This window comes from Parasteatoda tepidariorum, chromosome 3 (assembly GCF_043381705.1).
Source record: "Parasteatoda tepidariorum isolate YZ-2023 chromosome 3, CAS_Ptep_4.0, whole genome shotgun sequence".
Taxonomy (NCBI): domain Eukaryota; kingdom Metazoa; phylum Arthropoda; class Arachnida; order Araneae; family Theridiidae; genus Parasteatoda; species Parasteatoda tepidariorum.
This window is the reverse complement of record NC_092206.1, coordinates 22,412,647-22,440,640: the sequence shown is the minus strand read 5'-3', so window position 1 is coordinate 22,440,640 and position 27,994 is coordinate 22,412,647. Positions and strand designations below refer to the sequence as shown.

At 26.9% G+C, this 27,994-nt stretch overlaps 1 protein-coding gene across 1 annotated transcript; it reads right to left on the bottom strand.

Moving 5' to 3' along the window:
* Positions 1-12: 12 nt before the first annotated feature.
* On the bottom strand, positions 13-27,966 carry LOC107437510 (DNA replication helicase/nuclease 2). Its single transcript, XM_016049534.3, has 15 exons — positions 26,833-27,966; positions 25,277-25,411; positions 23,927-24,173; positions 22,374-22,459; positions 21,720-21,954; positions 18,850-19,196; positions 17,826-18,008; positions 16,005-16,259; positions 14,933-15,237; positions 13,234-13,475; positions 12,210-12,403; positions 11,918-12,004; positions 9,072-9,351; positions 2,360-2,554; positions 13-676 (listed from the first exon to the last, which is right to left on the bottom strand). Exons 1-15 carry the CDS (start codon positions 27,699-27,701, stop codon positions 497-499), a joined length of 3,840 nt encoding a protein of 1,279 aa, XP_015905020.2. The 5' UTR covers positions 27,702-27,966; the 3' UTR covers positions 13-496.
* Between the last annotated feature and the right edge of the window lie 28 nt (positions 27,967-27,994).

The following is a 27,994-nucleotide window of genomic DNA, read 5'->3' as shown; positions in this document are numbered from 1 at the left end:
CAGTCTTGAAAGCAAAACTGCCTAGTAAACTTTACATGCATGTATTTTAATTACTGATTATTCATGATGGGTAAAACAGTGTGCTTACGAACTTCATAAGATAAGTTTTATGCATAAATGATACTATCACTAATTCCAGTTTTATTCATTAGCCATACAAGCAGTTATGTATTTTAACGTGCAACCGTAGAATTTTTTAAGTATATTTTCTTATATATATATATATACGTACACACAAATATGAATTGATATGTATATTTTAATCCAGGATTTATAGAAAAATACTTATAAAATTTGCTATTTTTAAAAATACAAAAATATATGTTATTCACATGAATGGATTAAATATTTAAGCACAAATAGGTAAACAGTTAATATTTATATGTTTTACTACCAATGTATATTTTAATGTGTAACTTACAAAAATATGTTAATGTAATTCATAAAAATATTTAGAATGAACATAAATAGTTTACATTTCTACAGCACACATAAATTAAAGTGGAAAATCCTTGCTATTAAGGTTTAAAACTTGTTCTTTCTTTAAGCAAGCAAATATATCTTGGAATGGTTTAAATTGTATTAAAGAAGTTTTGCAACCAATGATGATCAGTTTTTTTCTAGCTCTTGTGATAGCAACATTTAGACGCCTTTCATCATTTAAAATGCTTCCTTTCTGAAAAAAAAACAGATACGTACACTATATTATGCATTGTATAATTTATTAGAAGTATAATTTGCAAACACAAACATTGCTTAATTTACAAAAACTAACATTTGATATTATTAAAAGCAACAACTAGAACAACAACAGCTTAAAAAAGTTTTACATTTTAATGAAAATTATTTTTAAATCATGAGTATCATTGGTACAGTTTTTTTTAAACTTGAAATTTTGGCAAAAATTAATATACTTTTAATTTAACACACTGCATAAAAAAAAATTCTTCCCTTTAATCTAACCTTTTCTCTGTCTAACCCAGGGATGGGGAAACTACGGCCCGCGGGCCAACTGTGGCCCGCCGGAATGTTTTATCCGGCCCGCGGATATAATTTTAATTTGCCGATCAGTGGCAATATACATAAACAATATACATCCATTTTCTTGTCAACTATTTAAAATTATTTCTGTTTTTCCTTTTTCAACAAAGTACTGATGACCTTTTTACTTTCTCTATTTTTGTTCTACAAAACATAAATTGATGGAAATAGTTAGCACAGACAGCTTCAATTGGTAAAATGTTGAAAGCAGAAGTTCTTCATAGAATAGTCTTAGATTGGCTCTAACTAGCGTTTGTCTTTCTCGAGGAATCTAATACGAGGAATAAATTGTACTTCACATTTGGCAGACTATGCATTTTAAGATCCAACGAGCGGACAATCTAACAATCATCTGAAGCAGTTGTTTCTAAATATGCCAAAGTTTTACAAATCATTATCAAAAGCTAGTTTCCAAAATTTAATATTTCATGCCCAGAAAATTAGCTCTATGTTTGCTTAATCTTATATATGTGAACAAGAGTTTCCAACTTTGAACCTTAGAAAGAATCATTTCAGAAGTGGACTAACAGAAAAGCATTTAGCCTTGTTCCGTAAAATAGGCACATCTCGCTTCGAACCTTAATATAAGGAACTTTTAAAAAACGAAATCGCAATTTCATTCATCTCACTAAATATTTAAATTAAAACTTGTATATCGCTTCTTTTTTTTAAATTTTGAAAGTTTTATTTGTCCCACTAAACATTTTTTTTCTCGATTTTTGGCCCTCAACCAAAAAAGTTTGCCCATCCCTGGTCTAACCTGTTCATTCAATAATAGTCATTTATAAAATTAAATTATGCTGGAGTTACCACAGAAAATTGTAACACAAAACATGAGATTAACTTTATGGAACTTAACAATCGTCTACTACTTTACCTATTTTTAAGAACAATATGTTCATTTACAAACTTGATTTGTTATTCGTAATTTAAACGTGTGCCATTTTGAAAACGCACTCAATAATGTTTTAAAGTAATTTTGAGAGGGGGAACATAGTAGTGCATATTTTAGATATAAGAGCACAATTTAGATGAATTGGAGCAAAATTAGTACAAGTTAACAGCAACTTTGACCAAAAATACTTGTTTTGGATCAGGATAGGGAAGCAAAGGTAGTTAAGGACAATTTGAGCAGTAATTACATCACTGCATACAGGATTATCAAAACAATATTTAATTATAATAATTTCTTAAGCTCTTAAATATGAAGAGAAAAAAATTATAACTCCATTTGATTGTATTATATTTCAACCAAAAGGAAAAGTCTAATGATTAAATAGACTTCATGATTTTAAAATTTAATACAAATGCAACATACCAATTTATTTTCATTTGATGATTCCTTACACCTGACACAAGATATAATTATGATATCTTTATCACGGCCTTGATACTGATCAACAGTATTAACTTCAATATCACTCTTCTGAAATTCCTTTACTTTCCTCTTAATTAGGTCAACTTGCTGGCGATAGGGAGAAATGATGCCAATATCTCCACTTTCAATATTATTCTGTAAACATATAGCAAAAAAAATATTAAACAAAATAGTAGTTTAAAAACAGTAATAATTTGATATTCATATGGATTATAAATTATAGCAGTATATAAGCTAAATTATTATCTGATGTCCAGAAAATAATTTTAACAGATTATCCACAGCGACAATTTGCATGTTTTTTTAACAGATAATCCATGAATTATACGTAGGAAATACAGTAATTTTAGACTAATTTCAGCAAACATACAAAAATAACTTTTTTTTACTAATGTTTCGTATTTTACTGAAATTGAGAGAGTAATAAATAATAATAAAATATCCTTACAAAATGTTTCATCTTTCAAGTCCTTAAAACTGTGTTTTACTTTTCTTGTTACACATTTTTTCTAAGGCATACAAAAATTAAATGAATGTAACATTTTCAGATATTTTTATTATGAGTGTAAAGTGGTTAATCAGTGTTCTGGGGTAATTATAACTACAAAATTGGCAATACAGATTAATTAAATTTCAGTAATCTTTTTTTTTTTTTTTTACTCTTTTGTGTTTAGAGAAGATAAAACAACCCCTAAAGTTACCTCTCCTAAACAAATTGTTATCCTAAAATCATCACTTTTAGCACTTTAACTCTTTAAATACCGAGCACTCTAAACCACAACATGTCCAGAATACCGCAAACGCCCGAAGTTGGAAATCAGGTAGCAAAAATTTCCCAGCTTTACTCTGAAATGACAGAATGACTGATCATCTTCTTATTCACTTGGGGAAATATCCCTAAAATAGGTGTGGGAAGAAAGACTACTTGAAGCAAGAATATTGCTAACATAACAAGATTTATAAAATGTTAATAAATGTTTTTAATCATTTGTTTGTTTGTTTTTTAATTTTATTATTTACATAGAAAATTAAGTATGTAATTCCTTGCAATCCAGTTATACAATTTCTAAATAAAGCATTTATATTGAAAATAATATTCTCGCTCAAATAAAATGCTTTTTTTCGTTGTAGAACAAAAACTAATATAATTCAATAACTTAAATAATTAAAAAATAAACTTTAAATTTCATAGAAACCAACATTTAAAGTTAACATCTGTCATTAAGGAGAAATAATTTTGGTGACAGTATTAAAATAGTATTCACCCTAAATGTGTATGTATTCTATATCATTTTACAATTTGAAATAAGAGAAACTTTTCTGATTATTTAATAAAGCTCTGAAACTGTTAAAAATATTATCCCCCGAAATCACCCCTAGGTATAAAAAATATTTTTCGCTAAATCGTTTAACTAATTTTTAATTATTTGAAAGTAAACGGTTCGAAATAGATGCCAAATTTTGTATATGTCTTTCCATAATTTATATAAAAATATTTCAGTTTTTGCAATCCGGATATGCTTTTTATACGCTCTGATTATATGTAGTTTGAGCAAAGAGTAAGTCATATAAATTTCATAGTACAATATTTCTATATAGCTTCTAAAATAAATGAATTTATTATGGCTTCAAATTAATGAGATATAAAAATTTTAAATTTAAATGTGGTGACTCCCGATGTCGACTCAGTGTTATCGGAGAGTAAAAGATTAAAATTTCAATATGTATTTTGATTTAAAGCCTAAATGTTTTTTTGTTTTTTTTAAATAATGTATTTACTGTAAAATGCTTATTTTGTTATGTATATATTCTTGAAAAATTTTCTCTCTTAATTTTTTACTTGTTTGTCTGATATGGTATGAGGTAAAAGACCAAAAAAAAAACTATGAAATGTTTATTTGTAAGTAAATTAGTACTTTCTTTATTTTAATTTGCAGAAATATATATATATATAATGTCTAAATTTTTATTTTATTCACTTATTATTTTTTTTAAAATTTCATTTTTAAAAAATTTTAATGACTATATTTAATAATCTATATTTAACTACTATATTTAATGCATAATTTTTTAACCTCTAATCCCATCGTTAATCAGCCAGACAGCTATTCTTTACGTATGCTAAGGAACACAATTACTTCCTATTTCAACACTGCCTTCTAGACTCAGATTTATCTTTCTGTCACATTTTACTCGTAATTATTTCTTTTTGAGTAGGCGACTAAATTCTTCTGCATTTTACTGAAGAGTTGGAAATCAGCATCTGTTTATCGACATGTGGTGCATTATACATGGCTGTGGTGACAAGAAATTTCTTGGTAAGAAAAGGGGAATGTAGAAGAAATTTCTTACACTACCGCACCATAATTTTGGTGACAAAGATAGCAGTCCCAACTTCAAGTAGAAATAGAGAAAATCTACAATATAACATGTTATTTTTCATTCAACAATAGCCTTTAGAAGATATGCTGATAACGCTTATCTTCTACAGAAATGAATGAGTTACTAGTAATATAAGGATATGGGTAGCCTGACAGCTGAATATAGAACATTCATTATAAAGGAAAGAATAAGTTTATGAGAAATTACAGTTTACTCCCGATTATCCTCAGGCAAAAAATCCCTTTCCTAGGAAGATAGCATTTAAAATTGAAAATTAATGATTTTTGGAGATTTAACTATTTTAAGAGTTTTGACACCAACAACATTTTCAACTAGTAAACATTCGTGTTCTTAGACCAGGTGTTAACAATTAATAAAAAAATGGGTCCTTTCAGCTTCAAGTGCAATAGCTGTCCAACTGCAAATGCAAAATAAAGTTTAAATTTCAAAGAATAGTTTCGGTAACCATCAAAGCAGTTTTTTCTCCTGGATCCTTATAATATAAAATTGATTGTTATAAATATATAACCTGGATTGTTATAAATATAAAAACCATTTTTTAAGGCATCAAAGCCTACCCTCTAATTTAAAAATAATAATGTTTACCTATTTATTTTATATTTAAAATTCGATTTATAATTAATTGTATTTAGTAATCTTTCAGTCTTGTAGAATTTCTAGCAGTTCATAATTTTGAACAATTGATATAGTTTTAAAGACACAATAACTAAATAATTAAATGTTTTTTTTAAAAAAAAAACTTTGACACCATTACTCTAAGTATTTTCTTTTCAACGTAAGTAACCCAAAAAACTCTGATAAAAAAGGTAGGCAGTTTCATAATTTAAAATGTTAAAAACAAATGAATTTAAAATGTTAAAAACAAATGAATTTAAAATGTTAAAAACAAATGAATTTAAAATGTTAAAAACAAAATAGTTTTAAAACAATAATTTCACGTTAAATGAATTAAAAACAATCCAGATTTTATTTTAGCTGATAAACAATATGAACTTTTTAACCTCTAAAGAAATAATTTTCAATCAAAAAATCCGTTAAAAAAATTGACGCGCAAATCAAAATAGAAAACAAAAATAAGAAAACATTTCAAATTTAAGTACAAGTATTATAATCTATTAAAAATGTATAAATAACTCTGCTTGTGCCTATATTTTACTTAATTTCAGAATTGTTAAATAGCCGTATAATTTTTGCATGCATTATTAATGTATAAAATATTTTTAATTAACACTTTTAAATATAAATAAATCAAATAATATTAAGAAATATTTTCTGAATTATTCAAACAATTTCTGAGCAACAAATATATATTTATATTTGCAAAGAATAATTTAACATGTGATTTATGTTATAAGGTCACAAACATGTAGCGTATAAAATTAAGAAATAAAACTTTTATAAATAATATTCAAAGTAATAATTTAAAAATATTTTATTTGAAAATTAAAAAAAAGAGTATATTAATTAGTTTCTTACATTTTGCTACAATATACTAATTTAAGCTTCTTTTTTTAAAAAAAAAAAAAAAATATTATTTTTAATTTAGATACAATGTGATATTCAAAATAGGTGTAAATATAAATAAGAGACAAATATACATGCTCTTTAACAATGTTAATGAAAACAAAACTGCATTGATATCTAAATTTAACAAAATTGTTTAATAGCGCAATTTTTCACAGGTCATAGACGTGCAGAATATTATTAATTCACAACATAAAGTAAATTAATCAAGCAATATTGAGGCAAATTTTCTGAAATTTTCAAATAATGTCTGAACAATAAAGATACATTTATATTTGCAAACTATAATTTATCATTTTTATGCTATAAAGTCAAACTATGAAGTTTAGAAAATTAACTGAAAAGTGTTTTGTGCAATATTTATGATTAACAAAATATTTGACATAAAAAGACAAAATAAAGCATATTACTTAATTTATTATATCTCGATACCATGTATTTACTAATTTAAGCCCTTTAAAAAAATTAATAAAAAACTTCTAGCTTAAATACAATAAATAAAACATGATATTCAAAATAAGGTAAAAATAAATAAAAGGCAAATATGCATCCTCTCTAACAGTGTTAATGAAAACAAAATGGCATTGATATATAAATTTAACGCAATTTAAAAATTGCTCAGAATATTATTATTCACAGTATAAGAATATCAATTAATCAAAGCATGATTTACACAGGCACATTTTACATGTTTCGCATTCCCAAGTGCTTTGAATGCTATTATCCGAAAGAGTTTTCATATTCTTATATTTCATGCAGATTCTTTTACGACTGTCAATCTTTCTTCTTTTATGCACATAATTAGCTGAGGTTGGTGAATAATCTAGAAAAGGACGTTTACGTTGAATCAGATGACTCGTTTCGATGTTGTGAATGAGTTCATTTTTAAAATGATAAAGAGAATTTTTATTTTTAGATTGTTCTGTAATCTTTTTCAAAATAAATGCATTATTGATGGCGGTGTCTATTACAAAGGAAAAAATATAATACCACCATTTTGAAGATTTTCTACTAACAGAATAGTATTTACGATTCTGATCAGCAAGATCTACACCGCCCATAAATTTGTTATACATTTCAAAGGATGCTGGGCAACATACATCAATCTTTTCTTCCTTGGACTATTTTGTTTTCATTTTTAACGTTTGTTAAGAGCATNTCTGATCAGCAAGATCTACACCGCCCATAAATTTGTTATACATTTCAAAGGATGCTGGGCAACATACATCAATTTTTTCAGATCCTTTTCTTCTTAGAACTATTTTGTTTTGATTTTTAACGTTTGTTGAGAGCATGTATATTTGTTTTTTGTCGATCCAGGTTGTGCAGAGCATATTTGATAATGAAAGGCATTGCCAAGATGCACTTTCATGATCGTTTTTAAATTTGAATTGTTTTATGTTTTCCGACAAATTTTTTCTGTTCCGCATAAGAGTATCACATGCATAGTGACCCGATCGATATAAAGCATACATTAAAATTGAACTGGAAAAAAATCTGTCAAAATAAATAACGTGTCCAGAATTTTTTTAAATTTGCGTCATATGCATCATGCATCACTACGTCATATCCCAAACCTTTTCCACTTCTCTTGACATTATCCTGTTTTCCTCCATATAGATCAAAGCTCAAAACATACCCATGCTTTGATGTACAGAGCATCCATAATTTTATGCCACGTTTTGCAGGTTTAAGGGGAATATACTGTACTATGCCAAGCCTTCCTTTATACTTCAATAAAGCTTCATCAACTGTATGGAATTAAGTGCTTCCTAAAATTTTCCTGGATTTGATCAAACATTGGCTGAACTTTTTGCGAATATCTATAGTTTTCATCCGTTTTCTGCAACTCTGACTCTCTGTCAGAGATGTGAAAATAATGCTTGATTTTCAAAAAACGGTTCCTACTCATCAGTTTTTTTGTCATAGAATTTCCGTATATGGTGTCTTGGGACCAGTAATCACTAAACCCATTTTCACTAAACTCATGATGAGTAAAATGCCAAAAAAGCACCACAATTCGTCAATAGAAGTCAATGGCTCCAATTTGTTTTCTCTATGTTTTTCTGTTTTTAGCAAAACTCTGCATATTTTTTTGTATTTTCCATAACTGATTTACAAAGCTCATCAGTTAAATAGAGCTTTAGATTATCTAACGGTGACGAATCTGGTAGTAATCCTTGGTTTGGCCCTGAATTTAGACAAAAATCTTTAACAAGAATCTTTTCATTTTTTAACTCAGATGTCCAATGAAATTCTATTGGATTTTCTTCATCATCTTCCTCATCACTATTACTGTTATCGTTAGGGGCAATAGTGGTTTCAGTTGGAGCTACATCATCGAATTCTTCATCATCCCCTGATTCATTAAAATCAGACTCATCTGTATCATCATTGAAAATTATTTTCAAAGCTTCTTCGGTCGAAAGACCTTTACGGCGAAAAGACATTTTTGTTTAGAAAGAGAAAGCAACTTTACAAGAGCAGAATGATATGAAACAAACTTTTGTTGAAAAATCCCTCTATTCTCTCCCCTTTTCGTAAAATTCCTTCAAGGACGATTACTGCCACACCTCCCTCATTGTGCGTCACTTTTCGAAAAGGGGGGGAAATTTCTAACTAGCTTCACGGGCACTTAACTAACACCTAAATTTCTAAATTTACAGACATTTTTATAAGAATAAAATGTAAAAAATTCCCCGCATATAAAACATGGTACACTTACATTAATGAGAAACTCTACAATTGATTTGACAATATTTGCTTCATATTCATTAGTTTCCTGTCTTTGTAGGCTTATTTTACTTGAATTGACTATTTCATCTGTATTTAGAAAAGTAACAGAATACATTAAGTCACATTTCATTACAGTAAGAATCCATGATGGTGTTTGAGATTTCAAAGATTCAACAACACTCAACTGTATAGTAGATTTGGCAATGTTTTCTGAGCCGCACTGCAATATGCCAGCATAAGTAATTTCGTTACACAATCTCATAATTTCCCTACAAAGGCAAAAAAAGTTTAATTAATAAAGGACATTCTATACTTTTGTACTGAAATACAAACGCAAGTTACTATATAAGTACAGGGTGAATAAATAATAAATTAACAAAACTACATCTTTTTGCTAGTGGAGTACACGATTAAATTATATTAAATACTGTCGACAAATATTCAAAACAAATTAAACAGTATCTTTGGATTAAAAATATTATTCTATAAAAAATTTAAGCAACACTAAAAAAAAAACAAATATGTTTTGTAAAAGTACATTACAATATAAAAGAATTTTAAATTAATTTTGTGCAAAGGAATTACAAAACATCCATGTTTTGCTATTAAATTAGCTTCCTTAATATTTTATGATGTTTTTTTTTATTTAATTAATTTACTTTTTAATAAAAAATTTTACATTTCCCAATATTTTCGCTGTATTAAACATTTGGCTACCATTTGAGGCATATTTAACTTAGCATTTCAGGGGTCTGTCCAGACATTTTGTGAAAGGTCCGTTTTTACAAAATCGTATAAAAATTATTCGTAATTTGTGAATATAAAATAAACGTTAAGTCAAATTCTTTCAACCAGGGTCCTGCTTTTGTGAATTTGTGCAAATAGGGTCCTGTTATTGCAAAAACCTTTTTCAATGAGTTTTTAAATTTAAAGCTCAAATTAATTATGCTCAACACTGTAAAATTATAATTTTAAAAAATAAACAGCAATTGCTGCTACTAAATTAGAGATGCACCATACAAAGATTTGGTATTTAGCCTATACTGCTGAACGCAGAATATTCATTTCGGATGAATAAAGGAAGAAGCGTCTACCGAAGACAAAACTTGGTTCGTTTACATCTGTCTTTCTTTCCCCCCTGGGAAGGGTTTATTCGATTAACAAAACAATAATGAAGATAAACAAATTTGTGAAGAGTCCGATTAAAAGATAAACTATTTTGTGAAGGGTCCGTTTAAGTTAAAATATTTTGTACAGGGTCCGTTTTTATGAAAAGATATTTTGTGAAGGGTTCGTTAACAGACCCAAATTTCTTCTGAACAGACCCCTGCATTTAGTAAAGCTACTAACACTTGCAACTTTTTTCATAATAAATAATTATCTAGGAAATACAATGGATATTAAGACACTTCATCAAGACAATATTAAGACATATTAATTAGAGGTTAACTGCTTTTTTACCATTGTAAAATTTTTATTGCAATTTTTTTCTAACTCTCATTAAAAAGTAATACATGAAAATTCATATTAAATTTATTTTATTGAACATAATGTAATCTGCTAGATTCTTCACAGTTAAGCCTCTTTCAATATGTTATTTTTAGCTTATTGTAAAACAAATTTAATTAAGACAAAAAATGAGGCCAATATTTGATAAGGAAACAAAACAAGTAAAAGGCTCTATTCATGACGCATAGTCCATTGTAAGGGAAAGAATATTAATTATACTTTCATGCATACTGCCTAAAGAATTTTAAAGTAACTTTCTTTCAATAATTGAAGTTTATTTATTTTAAAATTCTGCTAAACTGAGGAGCTTATCATCACAATATTTAAGGTAACTAATTTGTACAATTGCTTTAATTACATATTTTACATAATTCCATTCAAAGCAGTTTTGTTCAAAATATTTAATGGAAGTTGATGTATATTTTGAGCTTCCCTTGCTCAAAGTAGGGATAAAAACTTACTTAATTGTTTGAAAATTATTCATATTTTACATAATTTAATTCAAAGCATTTTTGCTAAAATATTTAAAAGAAATTTGTAAATATTTTGAATTTCAGTAAAAAGTATAAGAAAACTTATTGAATTGCTTGAAAATTATAAATTTTTCATTTACCATAGTTAAGTTTACCATAGTTAACATAGTTTTGGCTCAAAAAAATAACAAATATTTTAATTTGAATATAAACTTTTGTTCTTAATTAAAAAAATAAAATGTATTAGATCATCATTTGTTTTTAAAAAAACTTAATTGAACATAATACTGGAAATTTATTGCATACTAAAATACATTGAGATAGCTATTAAGATAGATTAAATGTTAAGATAGATTACATTTATTTCAACAGTAATAAAAAATTAAAAATGTAATATAATTTGTCTAAAGTAAAAACTCCCCGAGCCATTCGTCTGGACCCGTGGTGATGACTATGGTTACAAAGCGTAACTATTTCTAGCAGGGGTGTGGGGTCATTGTTTAGGATAGGTTTTGGCTCGGGTCAGAGAGAGAAGGGGAATTTTTCTCTACCCTCCCATAAATGCGCTATTCTTGTTTCCATAGCCGAAGATGGCTTCCGATTTTGTGGTAAGAGGAGCTCTTACCACAGACAAACTATAGTAAACCTTTGCAATGTGATTATTTTAATGTAATCTATAAATAAAAGAGAATAATGAATATGCAGGAATTTAAACTGAATAACTTGAAATAAAAATGTATTTTTTAGTTAGAAACTTGTAATAATAATTTCAAGAATAATGACATTTTAATTCAAAAAAAAAATTTGTGAAAATCTGTGAATATGCAGTGAAATTAATTTAAAAAATGCTTACTCATTCATTCTGTATTGTATTACTAATTCAATACTATTTTCAGGATTTGCTAATCTCTGAAAAAGACTTTCTTCCATTCCTTTACTCCTAAATATAGAATTAAAAGAATTTGAAAATATATACATATCTACAACTAACACTATTTATCAAAGACATTCTATTTTTTAAGGAATAAATTATCATTGAAATTTTATAAAAGTACCATTTGTATGTTTGATTCTTATCTATGTGATACAAAATTCACAAAGTTTGAAAATTTCTGCCACAGAATACATAAACAGTAAATACTTACCGTGCTTTTTCATTTGTCACAAGAGGTGGAAGCTGTTTGTCATCACCAACTAAAATGAATTTCTTAGCATGAAACAAGGGACCCAAGCAGGCAATCTGATTTATTTGGGATGCTTCATCCACTATACATACATCAAATTTCCTTACACTGAATATGGCATGATTTATTCCTAAACATGTTGTGGCAACCACCATCTGAAGAATTTAATACAAAATACTCAAAACTCATTATAAAAGAAAAAATATAAATATCATATATAATAAATAAATTAAATAATGAAATTGGCATTAATATTTTCTCTAGAATTTTTTTTTTAATTCAACAAGTTGTTTTAGACAACAATCTCTTTCACTTATGGCCTTACCTCTTTCCCTCAAAAAAATATTTTTTTGAATTCAATAACTCAGGATATTTGTTGTAGGGCATGATATACATAAAAGAATACCTAAATTTCAATGGTATATTACAACTGTTTAATTTAGACTATTTACAACAAATCATGCATCAGACTGAAGGTAAACTAACCTAATTTTTCATACAAATGTTCAATAAGTGCACCATTAGTTACATGACAAACATCCAATTTTAACTTTGTTTTAACTTCACACACTTATGAACCATATTGTGGATACTTCAAGTACAACCAACTAATGACAAGTACAACTATCTTACAATTCACCAGTTTTCTTGTATTCTTGAAAATATTATCTTTTATGCTGCACATGAATCATTATATCTAAATATTTAATCCAGCCATCTGATATTTGATGCTTTTAAATGACAGTTTAAAACAATGATACAAGCTTTTAAACAATAAGAAATTAAGTTGCAGAGGAAATAAAAAATTTATTTTAAAAAATTATATAACACATTTAAAGCATAGTTTAAAAACAAACAATTTTAGTCAATAAGTTAGACAATTTGATTAGAAAAAAGAAAAAGTCTGGGAGAATATCTTATATGATATCCATTATAAAGATGAATTTTGAAATAAATTAATCCTTTTGAACGAAATATTTAATACCTGTTCCTTCATGAATGTTTGAAATTCTTCTACTGTCTTAAAATGTTTAGTTAATGTTTCAAATGAAAACTCTTTCACTCCAGAGTGAATTCTTGATCCTTGGCCAATTCTTACAAATTGAATGTGCTCCTTAAGCTTCAATAGAATATTGTCAACTGCAGAATGGGTGTAACTAGTTAACAGAACTGATAAGCCCATTTTCACAAATAGTCTCACCAAGGCAACAATTGTGGATGTTTTACCTAATGAAATATTTCACATAATAAGATCAATATATTTTTTTTAATACAAATACTATAAAAAAACACAACATATGCTTTTATAATTTTCTTATTTCACTAAAAATACTACTAACTGAATTGCCAATTAACTTTTTCTTTTGGGAAGACAAAAAAAGGTGTCTAAGGGGTAGAAACGGAATTTTGTGGCAACTATTAGCTTCCTTCCGTGAGAAGTTATTAGCAGATTCAACTAATATGAAAACAGAGAGTAAAAATAAAAACTGTTATGGTAGTCATTAAGCTATTATGTGCTAAGCAAATTTCTTGCTGTTTTGATAACTATTTCAATTAATTTAGATAATTTTCTGAACAAGTGAGCATCTAAATTATGTATGGGTATTTGAAAAATTAGAAATTTACAGCCTTTTGTGAATCGAATCATAGAGCACTTCATTTAGTTATTACAGTAAAAAAATTCAATGATAAAAATAATCAAAAGATTGTTAGATTGGCAAAACCAGGACGGAATAATAAGTCGGAAAAAGGAGACCAAATAAAAATACCATTTATTATGTAATTAATTTATTCTTAAGAGGATTGTGACATAATAGAAATGAAAATAAATAATAGTATAAAAAGAAATGAAATGAGACGTTTATTAAAGAATTCATACAAAAACGCATCACAAAGCTTTTTAGAAGAATTTATTTTATTAAACATTGTAAATTGTTGATAATTTTTAAATCATATAGCTCTAACAAAATGAAACATACAATAGCAATCCTTTACCATAAAAATGTTTTAGTATCAAATAATAATATATAACTATATAAAATAATAGAAAAAGAAGAAAAGTATGTTTGTCAAATCTTTATTGCCAATACAAGATAATTCCGATCCAGATTTTTTTTTTTTTTTTAGAAACGTTACAATTGCATCACGGGATATCAATATCTGAATTACAAAAAAGATAAAATCTATAGACTTAAAATATTTTAAATGAAACAAGATGTTGATTGGAAATGGAAAAAAATAGTCGAAAAAATGCTTAATTTGAACTGATTTATAACAAAATATATAAAAAAAAAAAAAAAAATATTAAAAATATTAAGTGTTTAAGTCACTAGCAATAATATAAGAGGTAAAAATAATAGTACACAGAAAATATAGTTTAACTGTTGTTAAAAATATAAACTAAATTTCTATAAGTAATATTTTTTAATTTAACAGAAATTTTTAAGGATATACTTTGTGCAACACAATTCTCTGAATTTCTGATTTGTACATGCTTTGATAATAAATAACATTAATTACTCATAAAATAACTTTCAAATGAATTAAACTGTTGAAAGCATTCTCGAAGTTCAAATACTTATCTTATACATTAACAAAAATAAAACTTAAAATTTAATAACAATACTTGAATAATTCACACCTAAAAATAATTTTAAAAATTTCTTAAAAAAACAATAAATTACCAGTTCCCGGCATTCCTTTGATTAAAAAGTAATCTTCAGCCATCAAAGATTTGAGAATAGCTTTTTGTTGAATTTTGTTCAGTACTTTTAATATAGAGCGACCCAGTAACACTACATTTTTAGGTAGTGACTTCAAAAAGTTAGGATTCTCTTTAGACACAATATATTTTCTAAGTCTAGCAGCTTGTTCATCATCAGACATCAGCAGCATCAGGTTGTTTCGAATGCAAGCAGTAGCACTATTTGAAACTTGTTTGTCGATTCGAAAATTATAAGTTTTATAATGTGGCACAGCATATAAATCTCTAAAAAATACAGAATAAAAGTATTTTAGTATAACTATTTATTTAATTCAACATAAAATGTAACAAAAAACTATGCAGAAATACTTCTATAAAATTGACTTATGATTTTTTTTTCTAGCAAAAGTATAGCATTTCAAAGGATATGCATCCAAAGTATAATAATACACAGTTTAAGAAAGTTGAGTTCAAAATATTCCTTTATGAAGAGCAATTTTTAAAATATTATCTCTTTCTTAGAGGTAGAGATGGGAGCAAACAAGTACTACAAAAAGAAAAAGAATAATAATTAAATGAAGCAAAATGTGGATAAAGGTTTAGACAATTTGAAGATATGCCTGTTATTTTTTTTTTTCCTTTTTATACGGAAATATATAAATTTTAAAGCAATCAATGTCTTTAATACTTACTATTTCTCTTCACATTCTGATAAGTAAAATAAAGTAGTTCATAAGTTACAAAATAAGTTTGGTATTTCTATATATTAATAAAATGTATGGAAAGTTTATATTTTTTGCTATTTTGTAAGCTTTCACTTTCAACCCTCAGACAGTTCAGAAAGTTAACTTTTATTCTTGCTCAGCATGCTTTTCTCAGAAAGTAAGCTTGTTTCTACCATTATTCCAGGGAGAGAAAAAAATGGTTTGTAAAGAAGAAACATCCTTACAACTTACAAATTTATCAGTGCAACGAAGAGATTGTGTATAAATGATGAAAAAATATACATACTTTAAAAATTCAATGTTTTATAACATTAAAAAACAACATACCTGTCAGTACCAACTTTGATGCAAACGTCATTGACATCCAAAATGTATCCCATTGAAATGGCTATTTCATCAGAATTATCTTGATTACTTAATGCAACATAATCCCCTGCCCTTAAACCACCATTTAAATGCTGCTCAAAAACAGGGCTGCTTACATTTCGATTGAAAATATTCATATAATACTTCTCTTCCGTTTCATTTATAGGTATGCATTTTTCCAACACCATCCAACTTAGACACATGCCTTTTTTCTCTCTGAAAGAAAAAATAAAATTCAAAAGTGTTGTAGACTAAAAATATTTAGGAACTATCACAATATATGTTTAGCAAAAATACTATTAATTGGGAATGATTTTAAAAAGACCAAACCATTTTCATGTGTATAAACTAAAATCAAGAGTATCTAAACTAACTACGTAGTTAATCATTCAACTCATAGAATATGCATTAAAAACACATTTTTATATTTTGTATATGTATATCCAAGAAATCAGGGCAGCTAAAAGTGAATGCTCTCAAAATTTTTATTAAAATAAAGATAAGTGATAAAATGTAATCTTTGGAGTATTTGAAGATGTTAAAGTAAAACAATAAGATTCCGATATTGTAAAACTGGCAAAAATCATTATAATTATATAGAATCAAAGAAAATAAAAGTATTGAGAAAATAACTGAGTAAATAAAAGTGTTGATATAAGAAAGTGTGTTATAATAAAGAGTTAAAAAATAACTTAGAAAATAAAAGTGTTAAAAGGATACTGCACTAAAAAAGTAATCAGAAATAACATAAATATTAAGCATAAAAGTGTTATAAAAAAATGAAAAAAACTAAATTGTAACTAAAAATTAAATACAAATAAAAATTTAAATATTTCTTAAAACTGACTTGATCTTTCAAGATAGTATCAAAACTGTGTATACTGATTTTTCTGTTTATTATTTAAAAAATATCATGCAATATTTATATACATATATACAGGGCCTGTGCTAAGGATTTCTAATTATTAGTCAGTGAATTAGCCAAACATTAAAAGTATTCACCAATTTTGGAAAGTCTTTGCCTAATGCAAATCTTAATTTTTTATGATTAATTTTCCCCCGTAGAAAACTGCTTTGCGGTAGTTTATTTCAGGCTTATATTACTTGAACCCAATGCTAATTGGTTATGCAACACATCTACCAAAAATTACTGTAATCGAATAAAAAATATTGATTTGTTTAGAAATATTCATTTTGACGTAATTTTGAAGATCGAGTTAAATATGTAATTTCCTTTCCAGTGGAAAAAAATCATTTGCCAAAACATAATTTTATTCGCCAAATTTATGATTTTATTGCATTTGGCGAGCTGATGAATGCTCAGCGTGAGCTATGTATATATATATATATATATACATTAAAAAATAACTAAAATAGCACAAAGGTGTGGTAGAAAATATTTTCAATCTATAAAGCTTTTGCAACGCCTTAAAATGTCCTTTACATGTTCATTTTTCTTCTTATTCAATGACAAAGTGTAGAGAAATTTCAATACAAACTAGCTTGAATGCTAATATTAGTTTAAAAAAATTGCATTTTTCATACGTTTATAATCAGTAAAATAATATTTTTAAACAACAGAAACACAACAATTTATGAAATTTGTAGCAAAGTAACAATAATACATAAACTTTGGAACTTTAATAAAGAAATATTCTTTTTATCTATGGTCAGCTGAAAATATACCTGTATCAAAATTATTCAAAGTTATATATATAATAAGCATATTATTGTCTGACAAAATAAAGTACTTATATCTCAATTTAAAAATATGAAGCTTACCTAGAAAAAGCATCTTCCGTCCAAAATGCATTAGACACTGCTGAACTAGTTGATTCTAAAAGAAGAAGATTTGACCAATGTATGAAATATTCCAGATGACTAGAAGTAAGATGACTAGTAGTTGATGGTATCAAAGAGACCATAGCATGATTTGGATCTAATTTGTTAGTTTCTAAAAAAGATCTGAAAATTATTTAGAATTATTAAATGTTTTCAATACATTAATACATGGTTAGATAATTCCACATGGTTTTTAAAAACAATGATTAAAATTTTCATGAATATTTATCCCTGTAGCAGACATGTCTATAATATTCATGAAAGGCCACATGAATTTTATATGTAAAATTATGGAATGCGAATTTTATGAGTTGAATTATTAAAACCCTATGTCCCGAATAAAAATGGACATTAATGGTGCTAAATGCTTAATACAATTTTCTATGATTTCTGTTGATGATCAGTTTCATAATACAATAAAAAAAATTGCCAAAACTTCTGTTGTAATCCTGTATTCTTAACCAATGATGCATATATATGTTTTATTCCATCAAATTTAACACACAGTATGGCGAGTCATGTTTGCCCATCATGGCTTAAGCCAGGGTTGGATTTCTCATTCTAAAAGCCGGTTGTCTGATCTCATTTGCTTTGATCACCATCTGCTCCCTGACCCAAATTTTAATAGAGTAATATGCACACAGACTAACATTTTCTTTGAATCATCATTAAGGATGAACCTCTGATTATCATTATTTCACCATTAGTGGATTTTGTGCAACATTGACAATCAAAGTAAGTTAAAATTACGAGAAAAGTTTCACTAAGGATAAATAAAAATAAAACACAAACTAATAAAAGCATTAATCAATAATTTAAATTGTGGGAGCCTTGACCTCCATCACCCTAAGGCCGACAAACAGACTAACATGGGAGAGCTTAATTTAATGAGTGTATTAATAAGATCTCCTCAGCACTTTCATTTTAACTAGCTACTCAAACAACTTTTGCATTAACTACTTACTTTTGATAAACTGTACATGGTAGAAGATAAGGACACTTTTGGCACATTCTCTTATTATTTATTGGAGTTGGAAGATGGCAGTGCTCAATATCTTCATTTTGGTACTCCGTTGAAGAAAACCACTTATACGTATAAAATGCAAGCTCATTTCGAAGCTGTATTAGACCTCTTCTAGAATTATGGTCTGCAGATACTAATTTCATGTTAGTGGGATCCTTTAAATACAGCAGTAATCCTTCAGAAACATCTTTCATTCTCTCATCCATCATAAGAGTGTATAAATTAACCTGACCCGTGTGTTCAGCAGAAAAGGTAGGGCGACCAGTTTTTAACTCCAAAGGTAAGATCTAAAAGCAAAAAATATTTGTGTAATTAATTAATAATATTATAAAATTAATAATTAAAAATAAAACTTATATCATATAATTCAAAAATATATCTTTTAACAAAGAAAATTATACTTGCAATTTGATGAAGAAATAGTGCAAATTACAATTAGAAAGATCATATATGGGGAATAATTAACATTGTAAAAGTTAATCTAACTTAAAAGCGAACAAACTTTCTCAGGGAAAGGCTGCAAGAAGTGGTATAACTTTTAAACAAAGAAAAAATGTTTTGTAATATAATGAAGAAATATTGTAAATTACATTTTCAAAGATAATATATGGGGAATAACTACTATTGTAAGAGTCAAACTAACTCAAGGGTAGACAGTAATCTAAACATTTATTTAAAATTTACAGCAGTAAAAGGGACATGTTCTAACAAAAGAAAATTATACTTGCCACTTAATAAAAAAATATTGCATAACTCAAAAATAATACATGGGTAACTATTGTAGAAATTAATATAACTAGAAGGTGCACAATTTTTTGGAAAAGGACTGCAAAAAAGCTAGATTTTAAGGTTTGCAGCAAATTTAATTTTTGTATCAATTGATAGTACTTTAATTATTCCAAATGTCATAAGAACAATATTAATTTGTGTAAAACTCCCAAGACAAGCACAGCAAAATTTTCAATTATTTTCAAATGTATTTATATATACAAATATATTTATAATATTTTTATAATATATTAAAGTACATTAAAATACATTCAAAGCTTTGCACATTTTCTATTCTTTAAAAAGAATTTGATTATTGCAAATTTTAACTTGAAAGGAAAAAATAATTCAATTCAATGGAAAAATAATTCTTTCTAAATGGAAAAAATAATTAAATATATCTTTTGCAGTGTATAAACTTTTTCATTTTAAAACAAATTTTTGAACTTAATTTCATTTTGCATGTTTAAGTCTAAGAAATTTTCTTAAAAGTAAAATCAAAATGTTGAGAGATTTAAATTTTTTTAACACTTTACATTGGAAACCTTACATTTTAAAAATTTCATTTCAATTTCAGTGTAGTAATTCTATTTTTTTAAATGTTTATTAAAATAAATTTGAATAACAGTTATAAAATGATTTTAAGATAGTTATGCATATTTCCCCAGTTATATTTTGGCTGTATGCCACATTTACTAGCAGAGTGTCATATTTCCCGTCATACATTGGGCACCCTTAGACAAACTAATAAATAAAATCTATTCAAAGAAATTAATATTAAATAATTTTACAAAATGTAATTCCACAGAAGTTGTTATAATTATATATTTCTTCGACTAACAAAACACTAATCTGATAACAAAAAATGCCAAATTACAAATAGCATTAAAAAATAAAATAATGCCAGATAATAAAAAAATAATTAACCTGTACAAATAAATCTATTAAGATAATTAGTTTCTATCAACTAGCAAAAAAACAACTCCAGTTATGTTTTATGGTTATTTGCTTATATTGATATAACTTCAACTGGTAAGGTGAGTCTAAAGAAAGTTAAATAAAAGAAAAAAAAAATAAACTAAAAAATCTGGTTTAAAACTTCAAGCGAAATATTAGTTTTGAGTTTAAAAATTATTTTGATACCATATGAAGAAAACACTTAATGGTGTCAGTTCAAGACAGCATTAAGTGTTTTATGTCAGTTAATGTAACAAAGAAATAATTTTTTAGAACATGTATATTTACTTTTAGACTTCTTGAATATATCAAAACTGCTTCACAAAAAAAAAACTCTTAGTGATTGGTTTAAAAAATTGGTTATTCTAATTTTAAAAAACCAAACTGAAGATAAAAATATGCAATTTTTTAAATCCATTTTTTACCAATTGATCAAACTTTGTCTAAACATACCAATCTTAAACATTAAACTAAACTTTAACTTTAAAAAAATGGCACATTTCTGCAATACATATAATGTTACTGATTTTCCAAGGTTTTTTCTGGGAAGAAATTTTTAGTCTAAAATAAAATCTACATTAATTTGAAAACTAATTGCCACACTTCAACATCGTAAAATTTTAAAAATATTTAACATTTTAACATAAAACAATTCTAAATAAATTCATAGCAATCAGGATATTTAACTTTGACAACAATGAATTCTAAATTAATATGGAACTTAAAATAATCATTCACCCAAGTGAAGTAAAAATAAAAACAGAACGAATGGGGAAAAAAGGGAAACAAATTACTTTATGTTACTAGATTATTTCATCATAGGAAAATATTTCAAAATTAATACAAACAAAAACTATCTTAAGCACATGATAAAGGCATTGACAACGTATGATTTTATTATGACAGATACTACAAATTAGATACTATATAAACACATCAAAAAAAAATCTAAAACTTAAAGCTAAGTAAACAAGATGCAGATATTTTGCAAATATTACAATAAAAAATCAGAAGAAATGGGCATTTTTAAGGAAAATACAAATCAGCTTCACAATTACAAATAATGTAAAAATGTAAAATAATACTTTAGTTTTCTTCTGGTCACGAAATAAAGTGTTCACGGTTAAATCAATTTTTCCTTTAATTCCATACTTTGGACACCATACATTGTCTTCTATACCCTCTACACACGTGACTTGTATATTTTCAGATGCATTCATTTTATTTAAAGAAGCATGCCTTTTAATCCACAGAGCAATATTTGGAACATATTCTTTTACTTGTTCCTTGATCTCAGAAAAGGACAAATTTTGGCAACTTCTAAAACATAAAAAAGAAATTTGAAACTAAAAAGTATACATTTTAAAAAAAAATGATAATCTAATTTTAAATTGTTCAGATCCTAGTAGCCAACATTTACTCAAAGCCCTTTAAAACTAAATAAATTGAATATATAAGCAGACTTTAAAAATAAGATAAATGTGTACGTTTTCATTAATAAAATTTATAAGTTTAATTATTGATTTTAATTATATGAACAAACTATTAAAATATGTAAAAACAAAATATATAAATGCATAATTAATGCAAAGAACCATTAAAACATGAAATAGAAACAAAACATACAAAAACATAATTAGTAACATCAATAATATATGAATTCAATCAAGAATAATGTATGTTATATTGTAAAATAACATGACATATAAATCTGAAATTTATAAAATAATTACACTCACAATGCTAGTAAATTCTCCTGCTTCCATAAAACTGAATCAAGAATTTTATTAATTTCTTCAACAGAACCAATCCCTCCATTAACAGTCTAAAAGAATTAAAAAAATATGCAATTAGTTACAGAACTACTGCTTTTATGTTAGTTAATAAAATTAGCAGATTAGTAAAACCAAGAAATAAAAATTGTGTAATATTTTATATCAAGAAAAGAAAAGTAATTTAAACCCTCTTTCTATATCCAGATGCATATTTCTAATAAACTTCTTTCTCAATAATGACAAAAATTTATTTGTTTTACAAGAAAGCATGACGGTTAAGAGTCAGAATTTTACAAACAAGGCCACTTAAAGTTTAATAAAGATTTTTTGTTGATTTTGTTGATGTACAATTTGTGTTGACTAAAAATTTAAATTTTTTATAATCTAAGTTTCCGTAGACACAATTTTTGTATAGTAAAACACCACTTTTGGAATTGTTTAGCATGAATGAACAAATTAATATCAAGCTCAATTTCGCAGATTATCCATCTTAAATAAAACTCATTTTTATATTTACTTTTAAAACATATGTTAAGTTAGAAGATGTAATAAATGAAAAATAAGTTAATGTACAATAAATGTAAATTTCAGAAAACACCTAACATATCCACGTGGTGAGAGAAGGAGTCAGTCAGGTTACATAATACTATAGAAGATAAAACTTTACATTTTTAGATTTAACAATAAAAATATTTAAATTTACACTATAATTCTACAATAACAATTTTCAGACACTTTTATTTTAAATTAGTTACTTTTTTAAATTTTATAAAAAATTTTAATACCTTTTACCTATCACTTGTGGCACAAATGTTAGACTGGTGTTTTAGTTATTGCTCTGATTTTCTATTTGACGTTAAAACTCATTTTTTACTTTTGTTTTTATTATTATTACTTTGTATAGGTGCTAAAATATATTTTTGATTAATATTGTTTTGTTAATTTAACCTCCCAAAGATGGATTCAACCACTGTTAGATATTGATTTATGAAATATCTATGATTTTAAAAAAAATTATGTGGATTATTAAGTCAAATTAAAAATATTTCAGATCAAACTACTAAAAGAGAGCTCCAACTCATCTCTAATGTGCATACTAAAAAGATAACTGATATATAACAATGTTGTTTCTGTTTTATGCCACTTGACAATGCTGACAAGACTATTTTAAGGCAGTGGGGTGCACTTCTCGTTTATCAGTGACGCATTCTATGACCAAAAATTCAACTTCTGCCACACACATACATCACAGCCCATTTTACAAGGAGGACACATTCACACACCATCCATCCATTCACAGATCGTAATTTTGGCCTGAACCAGAGTACAATTAATCTCCGATCCAGTACCCCCAGAAGAGCTTGAAGGGCTTTGTGACCCCAACAGATTTAGCCTGCGCCAGATATAATTTGTACACAGGGAGTCTTCTGCCCACAGGAATCGAACTCATGACCTTTTGGATTATAACCCAGGCTATCTCAGCCCATATAAAACAATAAATATGATATAATAGAAACCTGTTGAAATATATCATGAACTAAATTTCCAATCATCATAACTTTATTCCCTGAAGACCAAGATGGCAGGATATGGTTGAGGACAGCCTTCCTCATGCAGAATAATGTTGAAACAATGGCCGTGCTTGACAATAGGAAATCAGGGTTGACAACAAGGAATCCAGTTTTGTCATTTATAACACATGTGTCCTTTTCAAACTCAGACATAACATGCACAATGTCTCCAACATTGACTAAACTATCAATCCTAGAAAAAAAAAATAATTTTTAAAGCTTTGAATATACAGTCAAACCCCGCTATAGTGAACCATCAAGGGACCGAAATTTCGGTTCACTATAACCGAGTGTTCACTATATCCGTTCCGCAGGCAATTTAACTAATGGTTCCCAAATTCCTCCCTTTAATTACACATTATTTAAATAAATGACTGAAAAATATTAAGTAGTAGCAAAAAATGTGCTATTTTTCATTACTCTTCGTCTTGCGTACAAAAAAAAAATTTAGTAATCTCTAGCTGATGAGCAATCCTCAACATCAGATATGGAAACACTTCCCGACTCTCAGCTCTCAGACAATTTTTCCTGAATTTCTGTTATTCCGTTTTTTAAACATGTCTAACTTGCCATTCGAGCACATAAACATAGTCTCATAAAATTTTGTCCAGATACTGGAAGATTGCGGCTTCTCTGAACTGAGAGCAAAAAGGAGTTGAAATGAGGGCCTCATCAACACATATTAGTGTCCAACCCTTTGACCAATAAGGAATAATTACTCATTCAATCTGACAGAAATCTGTCTGGCTTGGAAACATCTGCTTGGTTTTTTCAGGGATGGGGAAGTGAGATAAAAGTAGTAAACAAGAAAAATGCTTATCACTATATTCCCCCCTATAGATGGTTTTAAAAATCGGTATATGTATTTATTTTGAAGTAGAAATTTCAAAATTATTACAAAAAAAAAGTCAATCGAACACAGAAAAAAGTTCCTTATATCCAACTTCCTCACTTTTTTGGTTCACTATATCCACAAAAAATAACATTATGCGTGTATAGCAAGGCACGGGACCAAACATTTTGTTCACTATATCCGGGAGTTCACTATAAACCGTGTTCACTATAGCGGGGTTTGACTGTAATAATAAAGTCTTTAAAATATACACATCTATCAGAACTAGTTGTGATAACATAACAAATCATTGTAAACACTATAGTAATTAGTAATGTAACATTAATTTATAATGTAAACATAATGATAACATTTAAGAAACAATGTAAATATTATGAATGACAAGCAGATGCAATAATCTAAGACAAATTTCACAGACATAAATAAAAATTTGAAACACATACCAAAATCCTCTAAGATAACATGACTTTAAACTGGAATCTTGAGCTTTCAAAATCAATTTAACTTCATAAGGAACACTGCTTCGATTTACATCTTGTACTCGAAACAAAACAGAACTTTTTTGTGATGAGCTAAATCTATAAAATATAAAGAAAACATAACTGATACAATATTTAATTAAATAAACAATGGTAATGTCTTTCAGAATTTGGGTCTACAATGCTGTGAAATTAATAAAAAATCACTAGATAACTCAATTTTTTTTTCACGTCAACACTTTAATTCGGATCTTTTCTAAGCTTTTGTATTGTGAAAAACACAAAAATTTGAAAAAATGAAAAGCAGTAGAAACCAGATTATATGAATGCTTATCCAATAACCTGAGTAGGTTATCAAACACCCCTTTTGATGCACATTAAAAGGTCCCGACACAAGTTTCGAAATTATTACAGTTAATGTCACCTAATAATTTTTTAGTTTTTGTACCTTGTGCTAACTAAATCCAATTCAATTTATTTATCTATTTAGAATATTGAGAATGAAAATTAAAAACAATTTCTAATCAAAATTAAAAATAAAATGAATACTGAAATCGTACTATAAAAAGAATAATTTAAAAAATACACAATGAAAATAGACCAAATATACGGTATCTGACATAAGTTGCATTGCTAATTCATGCAAGACAGGGATTTCTAACCAGATGAAGGGAGAGTTTAAAAATATTACACCTAATGTTGCCCAATAACTGTTTCCTTTTTGGGGCCACGTGCTAATTAAATCCCTCACTAAATCCAATTCAATTAATTTTATTTTAAATATTGAGTATGAAAATTAAAAATATATAATAAAAATTAAAAATAAATTAATAATGAAATTGTAATATAAAAAGAATAATTAAAAAAAATTCTAATTAAAACAGGCTAGATATACTGTATCTAGCTAAACTGACATTGCATCACTATCTTTATAAGTAATCTAGTTGAATTCTTCAAACTTTGTTTCTGCGTGTGTCTTTTAGAACATAAATTAACAAATTTTAGATTTTAACAAATATGTGTAAAAACTATTTCTAACAATGTAGAGTAAATAAAATGATTTCAGATTATCATTTATTAAATCTATTTAAATTTCCACCAAAAAATTTTTTTTGAAAAGTAATTTTCAAAATAATACTTAGCCGAAAATTCAGCCAAAGGACCGAATACGCTGAATAGTGGTCGAATATTCATTGCATCCCTAATTTATACCAAATGTCACATTTTGTATTCACATAATTTAAAAGCCACTATTATGATTCGTATTCAAGGGACTTAAAAATTATACATCAGAAATCATATTCACGCGATTTTAAAATTATAATAAATAAATACACTGATAAGATTAAATGACCACAAATAGCAATAATTTATCACAGAAATGAATAGAAAAAATCAGGACAATTTAATTTTGAAAACATTAAATGATTGATAACATTAACAGAGATCACATTAAGCTGAGTAATGTAATAAGAAAAAATATATATTTATTATTTAATTCCATTTATGTTTCTTCTTACTTAAAATCATTTTCATCAACATGAGGTTCCAATAAGGTGACATCTTGGATAAAAGTATCATTTTTCCATTCTAGCTCAGTCATCCAACTAAAAGAATTTTCCATATCACAAGTAATATTTTTGGAAGGAGAATCTCTGCATTTAACAACTTTATTATCAGTCTCATGACCAGCAGAATCAAGTCTCAGATTTTGAACCTCAGAGCAAATGCTTGTATCAATTACTTCTAAATGTGAATTTGTTTTAATGTTTTCACAATCTTTGCCAGTCAAGAAAGTAGAGTTTGATTTATTGTTCATGTTTGAGGCAACATTTTGAGAATCAGTCTTACTAGAAGTGCTTAGAAGAGGTGCATTAAGATTGTGACTTAGATCAATTTTTGCATTAACTTGCGGTATGAGACATGTTGATGCAGATAATTTAGAAGTATTGCATTGCAGCTCTGCAGTTTCAAACTGGTTTATTAAATTCGTTTTGACAGATTTATTCACAGAACAAGTCTGTCTTGCACTTTCTAAAACAGATTTATCAAATATGATATTAACAGAGCAATCATTTTTTGCGGTGTTATGATGTTGATTTAGTTGCTTTTCAGATGTATGTATTTTTATATTAGAAGAAGATGTTCTATAGACATCACTATTGTCTGACGTTCTGTTTTTCATCATGTAGTTAAGCAAAGAGACTTGCTTGCTCTTGTTCTTAAGTTTTTTATAATCAGGAGATCTTTTAGTTGGAGAACTTGTGATTTTTTTTCTCTTGTGGGGTTTTGAAATTTTAACATTAGATCTGGCAAGTAAAGATGCTTTCTCTTTTATATTTTTTGGTGTAGGAGGAATGAAATCATCACTATCTGATATTGGTTCCATGTTAAAATATAAATAAATCTTTCCACTGATGAATAAAGATTTCTTTTATAACTTACATTTTTTATATATTACAAGTTAATGAATAATGTATCACAATTGAAAGTTTTGAAAAATAAAGCAAATAAGTCCATATATAAAATATTGTATTTGTTTTTACGAAAATACATCTGTAACAGAGAAGATAAATACAATAGTTTACTATCTAACGAGAATCAACCTGCGCGGGTATAGGTGGTAAGCTTGTAGCTGACTATTTCTATGCAGTAGAAAGACTAGTTGAGAAACGATTTAAA

Bases quoted from the DNA above. Each gene is read 5' to 3' on its own strand.
- LOC107437510 (XM_016049534.3), bottom strand. From the start codon at position 27,701: ATGGAACCAATATCAGATAGTGATGATTTCATTCCTCCTACACCAAAA. The intron at 24,174-25,276 runs GTATGTGTTTCA...TTTTTTTTCTAG, and splicing joins TGTTATCTTAGAGGATTTTG to GATTGATAGTTTAGTCAATG. The intron at 18,009-18,849 runs GTAAGTAGTTAA...AATAATTTTCAG, and splicing joins CCATGTACAGTTTATCAAAA to ATCTTTTTTAGAAACTAACA.